Source organism: Oryzias melastigma, linkage group LG1, assembly GCF_002922805.2.
Source record: "Oryzias melastigma strain HK-1 linkage group LG1, ASM292280v2, whole genome shotgun sequence".
Taxonomy (NCBI): Eukaryota; Metazoa; Chordata; class Actinopteri; order Beloniformes; family Adrianichthyidae; genus Oryzias; species Oryzias melastigma.
Window position 1 is genome coordinate 941,349 of NC_050512.1, and position 5,953 is coordinate 947,301.

General features: G+C 34.8%; 1 protein-coding gene across 1 annotated transcript in view; it reads right to left on the reverse strand.

Annotated features, from left to right (window-relative positions):
- The window catches only part of LOC112137622 (histone chaperone asf1b-B), a 7,169-nt gene extending 4,548 nt beyond the window's left edge, over window positions 1-2,621 (reverse strand). Inside the window, exons 1-2 of the mRNA XM_024260039.2 lie at window positions 2,323-2,621; window positions 514-629 (exon numbers count right to left, since the gene is read on the reverse strand). Of these exons, the coding sequence (XP_024115807.1) occupies window positions 514-629; window positions 2,323-2,431 (225 nt within the window). The 5' untranslated portion in view covers window positions 2,432-2,621. The remainder of the gene's footprint in view (window positions 1-513; window positions 630-2,322) is intronic.
- Between the last annotated feature and the right edge of the window lie 3,332 nt (window positions 2,622-5,953).

A 5,953-nucleotide genomic window follows, 5' to 3' on the forward strand; every position in this document is an offset into this window, starting at 1 on the left:
AAAAAAAAAAAAAAACTTTAAATGCAATTTTTAACAAACTATCCACATTCTCCTCAGTGGAGTCACTAATAAACGGCGTCAAATGTGATCCTCGTGTATGAATTGCTTTTCAAATGAAAAAAATGATGCCATCTTAACCCCTTAATGCCTGTTATATCAAATACATGACAAACCAAATCAGCTATAAAATTACCCAAATGTAGCATTCACTTAAAAGCAAAAACATAAGTGAATATCTGTTTTTCATAGCTGGGAACAAATTCAGGCATTAGGGGTTAAATGTCTCAGTCTAAGAGAAATGTAGTGACATGTGTGCCCACTAAGGAGGAGACATTCTAGATAAGCGTGTCTCTCTTCAGACGGAAAACTCCTCTGAGATTTATGTAAAGAGATAAAGTAAAGCATTCTTCAGCTATTCAGTGCTCAGGCTTTCTTTTCATCTTAAACCTCTCTGCTCTATTTTGCCTACTAAAACTTTTAGAAATAAAAATTGCAACTTTTCAGAAAACTCACCTGAAACACAAACATGTGTCTACCAGCAGGTACCGGGCCGACCAAAACCGAGTCCAGAACTTGATCATATTCTTCACTCTCAGCTGATCCAACATAGATGATCTTCCATTCCAGATCTAGTGACACACAGAAGACGGATATTTTTTATTTTCTAGACAACATCTCAGTTGTGTAAATATTGTCGGGTACACACTTTTCCATTTTTTCTTGGGTGTGTTTACCATTCACTCTCCACATCTTAGCGTTTGTAATAAGCGTCAAGTTTGGGAACGTCGATATTTTGCGGTACCCGCCTAAATTTGAAAGTTCAATGTCTACTAATCAATATCTCCTGCATGTCCACACTTCTTTGATGATAGCTTTGTATTTGCTTTGTGAAGTTTCAGCTTCATGCTTAAAACTTTGCATCTGCTATTGTCATTGAATCTGGTCGTCAGACAAGTCCTTAGCAACCGTTGCTAGTGTTGTTAGCTCCTGTTGTTTTACAGTGTCGTCATACAAGTCTTTACAGGACACGCACAGGATATTGCTAAGTAGCGCACAGACATGAACAAAATGTTCAATAAACTTATTCCGTAGACATAGACAATGGACCAAAGACATAGACAGTAGATACAAAAACATATTTTTGCCACAGATGAAACTCCATACGGCCCAGCCTCAGCCAGACCCCGTCCTCAGTGGTCTCAAGGTAAAATGAGTTTGAGGCCCCTGTGCTAGAGGGTCTTTTTGCCAGAAGGGAAATGGGTTGGGATACTAACAGACTAAGTGACTAATGATTTGGAGTTTCAAGTTTCTTGGTAGCCAATCGGGGAAAAAAACATTTTGCACACAAGCCAGGGCACTTGATCCACACGAACACGTTATTGAATTGTTTGTCAAATACTGTCGTTACCTTTGATTTATTACTGAACTACAAAGGCAAGAACCTGAAGGCACAAATCACTTTTGTTACAGAATAGGAATGACTTCATTTCATTTTTTTAATAGATTTACTATTATCACTTCTCAATTATTGATGTTATTTTTTGCTGATGCAGACCCTCTTTGATAAAAGTAAGTCAGTTTTGTTTTTATAAAACTCATGATTACTATAAACCCGCTCAAAAAAAAAAAAAGAATTTCCAATGACAATCGATATACATCTTTTTTTCTCTGATTACAGGTGAACGGATGACTTGTTGACTGCCGTCGTAGCCCGACTATGAAGAGGAGTATTCATGATTCAATCCCACTATTTATTCCTTTGATTGCTTCTTAAGATATGATAACATTTTTCCTGGAGCTTGCACTTTGTAGATGGTCCTTTGGCAGCTGTCTCACTGTTTAATAATCAATGCAAAGAATTTCAAAAATATATTGTATTTTAAATGAGCGCGTTTTTCGTCTTTTGTTTTTGATGGGAACATTCAAACGATGTTTTTTAATGAAACTCAGCATTTAGTTCTTCCTGCACTTTTCCAGCCTTTGTTTTTTTCTTCACTTGACTTGAACTAAACAACTGGCAAATCAGATCATCGCAAACCAGACAGCCAGATCTGAGGACCAATGAGAGCGCGCGGGGGTTGGCTTTTTTCCGCACAAACGCGCCGGCGCCAAACTTCAAACAAACCGATAAGTGAAATATCAGGAAAAAGAAGCGAAACGGTAAATTCAACAATCGTCACATTAAAAAAAAACTCTTTCTACATGTTCTCTACAGTTCTCGTCCACATATGGCTGTGAATGTGACACGAAAGGGCATGTTGATACCACAGTGATCCTCAGCACCTTCACAGAAGCTGTAGTTTCCCTGAAGCCAGCACTCACCTTCTGCCAGGTCCTCCATGCATTCAAACGTTATTTCAAATTGAAAAGGATTCCCAAACGGGCTCGGGTTGTCCAGTACAGCAACATTTAAAACTTGCACTTTGGCCATTATTCCTGTGTGAAGCTTATGTGACGCGTAGCTAACGCTCCAGACAGACCCTCACAGCTGCAGCTACAACCCGGACGGTGAAGTGTGGGGCCGCACTGGAGAAGGAAAAGTTCGACTGTGGTCCTACCGGGAAAGAAGACCGACATATGACAGACGGATCGCCACCGGAAATGCGTCACTGCACTCTTCTTCCCTCATTCCGGACACACGGAAAAGCTCCGCGCTGCTGCCCTCTAGTGTTTGCTTGAGCGTATTGACGGTTTTCGCCTATGCCAGGAGTCTGCAACCTGTAGTATCATCGTTTTATTGTGGATCTTTAGCTTTAATGAAAAATACTAACGATTGAATACATACTAGATTGGTAAGTGAAGTTTTGTCATTTCTGCTTAGATTTTTAACATGTCAAGCAACTAGGCGAAAACGTTTATTTTACTGTCAGAAATTCTGTAGAAATGTTCTTTAAATTTCAGTTTTAACTTAGTTACATGTTTTTTAATTACACTAAATTGGTTAAAGTTGTCAACAAATGTGATTTAAAATGATTGTAAATGATTTATAGTTGCGTGTTTACAATATTTTTGAGACTAAAAGGAAAAAAGCAGACTAAAATACTAATGAAAAAATCATGTTGACTGTCATGCTGTTTAATTGAAGTAAAGCTGCTGCAGCAGGATGAGCTTTTTTGACAGAGTGGGTTTTATTTTGAAAGGAACTATATAGTGTGCTGCTGTCGAAAGTAAAATAAGTTACAACTGTTATGTAAAGAAACATACAGACACTGTTGAAATTCAATCATTATAATATTTAAAAAGTAAATGTATATATATGTGTTTAAATGACAAAAAAAGCATAAATACTGTGCATTTTTTAACAATAAAATGGGACTTTGTGGCTCTCGTTGGGTTCTGGTCTGTGAGAAACTACTGCAAATGATGCTTTTAGTGTTAATGGTTGCAGACCCTTGATCTATATGGACATGTCCAAAGTCACTGAACATGCAAACACTCAAAGTCATCAAACCTCTCCAAATTACAACACTAGATCAAAGACCAAGCAGCAGACAATAGAATTCAAATGCAATAAAAATAAGACACAAAATAAAGAAAAAAGGCATCAGTTATGTAAACAAATAAGAGTTTTATAACTTTATTTCTTTCTAATTTTTAATGAATTTACAGAGTAAACAGAATGAACGTAGAACAAATTGGCCCGTCTTATCTAAAAATAGCACTTATTAGTACACCATAAATCTACATTTTTGTCAAAATTTGTTGAACTTTAAGATAAAACCCTCAAAATTGAAGCGAAAATGACAGTGAAATGTGAGTTTTTTTAGTCTGAAATAAAGTTCTTCTTTCGTCAAGAGTTTGGAGGAAAAGGATTTGGACTCATTTTGATAATAATTCTTCATCTCTAGATCCTAATCCTAGCAAACATTAAAAAAGGTTTGAAATCCTTGTAAGGATCAAATAGTTTGCAATGCAGATAAAAGTCAAAACTTCTGTGTTTGGGTTTTCCATGGACAAGTGAATAAAAGCTAATCCAAGTTAAAACACTGAGTTTGGGTGATATCTAGTGATGAAAGAGCATAATCAAATCAACACTTCCTTTCTACGTTGCTTCAAAGTACTCAGGCATGTATTGATAAGTCCTGGTATAGATATTCTCAATATAGATGTTAAATTATCATCCACATCTTTAGTGTTCTTTTGATATTTTAATACCCAAATATGTAAATGATTTTTCACAGGAATACCACATACTCTATTTGCAGTACTACTCAGTAGTAATTGGCAGTAAGATTTCACATTTCAAATTAAGTTTGAAGCCCAAAATACTTATAAATACAGTTATAACGGATAGAACCTCCAGAATTTCTTTATTATATCTTTAAAAAAGTGTGGCCTTCAAGTATAAGATGTTGATGCTAAATCTTCTAGATGTGCTTTGTAAAAGTTAACAGCACATTTTTTATCTTTGAAAAGGATTTGATGAAAAACTGTCTTGGTTAAGAGGTCATTAATAAGTGTATGTCTGACTGTGTGCAAAGCTTCCTGAAAATGTAAAAACAGAATTATAAGATGATTGGGGATCAATTCTATATAATCCACTAAATCCAGTACTAGTCTAATGTTATCAGAAATGTGCAGACCAGCCATAAAACCATGTTAGTATTCATGGATGATGGCATGGAGGTCATTTTTAGTCCTTCAGGGGAAAACCAGAGCCAAGATTTGGAAATGTCATACCATGCTCAATATTTATGATTAAATGATCATTTTTGGTGGGGGGATCAGAGTTATAAGTCCTTGCTTCATTGTGTGTATCAAATCTTCTTTGTTGATAGAGTCATTCTATACAGCCAGGAGGAACTCCGTTCAGAGTCTGATTAACGTCTGAGGTCAAACCCTCACTGCCTGGTGATTTCTAGAGTTTGAGATTATTAATTCCCTGTTTTATCTTTTCAATTGATCACATTTCATCACATTATTTTTTCAAAATATCCCTTTCTTTTTCAACTACTTTTACTTGGTTATTTTTATTTAATTTCCATAGTGAATTTCTGTCTCTGTTCCTTTACTCTATATGTTAAAAATGTTCTTTTCACATCTGAAAGCTCCTCTGGCTTATTCTTTATAAAACTTATCTAATTCTTCTTGATATTTTTGCTTTTGTATTAAACACAGTTCATTATAATCTATTGAATCAACATTTAATTAACCTTAAACATCTGTTAAGAAGGAGTCATAAACGAATGTGTTGGACAGAATCCAATAGTTTCCCAAAATAAAACTTTCTTCAGGATCACTAATAAATGAACATAAGGGAGACAATGTAAGTTAGCATTTGAGTTTTACTGGTCTGCTATAATGAAAGCATGGATATTTTTATGGCTGTTCTGGAAGCACCGTTACAATGTTGTCAAAATCAGAGTTTGTGGTTGTGCTGTGTAAAATTGTCTCAAAACAAACTCCCTGTTTACAAACACAAGACTGTTACTTAAGTCAAATACATGACACTTTTACTCCTACACCTTCTTTTGAATAAAAAAATAATCATAATTAGCTTTTACCATATTTTAATAACCAATATCCCTTTAAAATGTTTGCATTTAAATATCTGGCCAAGCTTTTTTTTTCTTTTTAATGTTTTTATAAACAATTTCAAGGACAATATAATTATAGACAAGTCCAAACAACAAACACATGAGGGATGCAGCAGAGAGAGAAAAAATAATCATCATAATAATAAATACTTTGAAAAAATAAGGACAAAGATTAAAAAAAGAAAACAATATTAAAAGAAGCTAGAGATTTTCTAAAAACTGAACTCTGATTCATTGTCAAATTTCACAGCAACTTTGGTTTTAACATGTTTAATACATGAGAAAAAAGTTGTCGTTTCTGACAAAAGACACAAAATGTTGTTGCTTGGTAAACAATTTATCAAGCATTATTGTTGTGTTAATTTTTTATAATCAAACCAAGCAAAATATATTTTTTTAAGTTCAGGCCCGGCTTC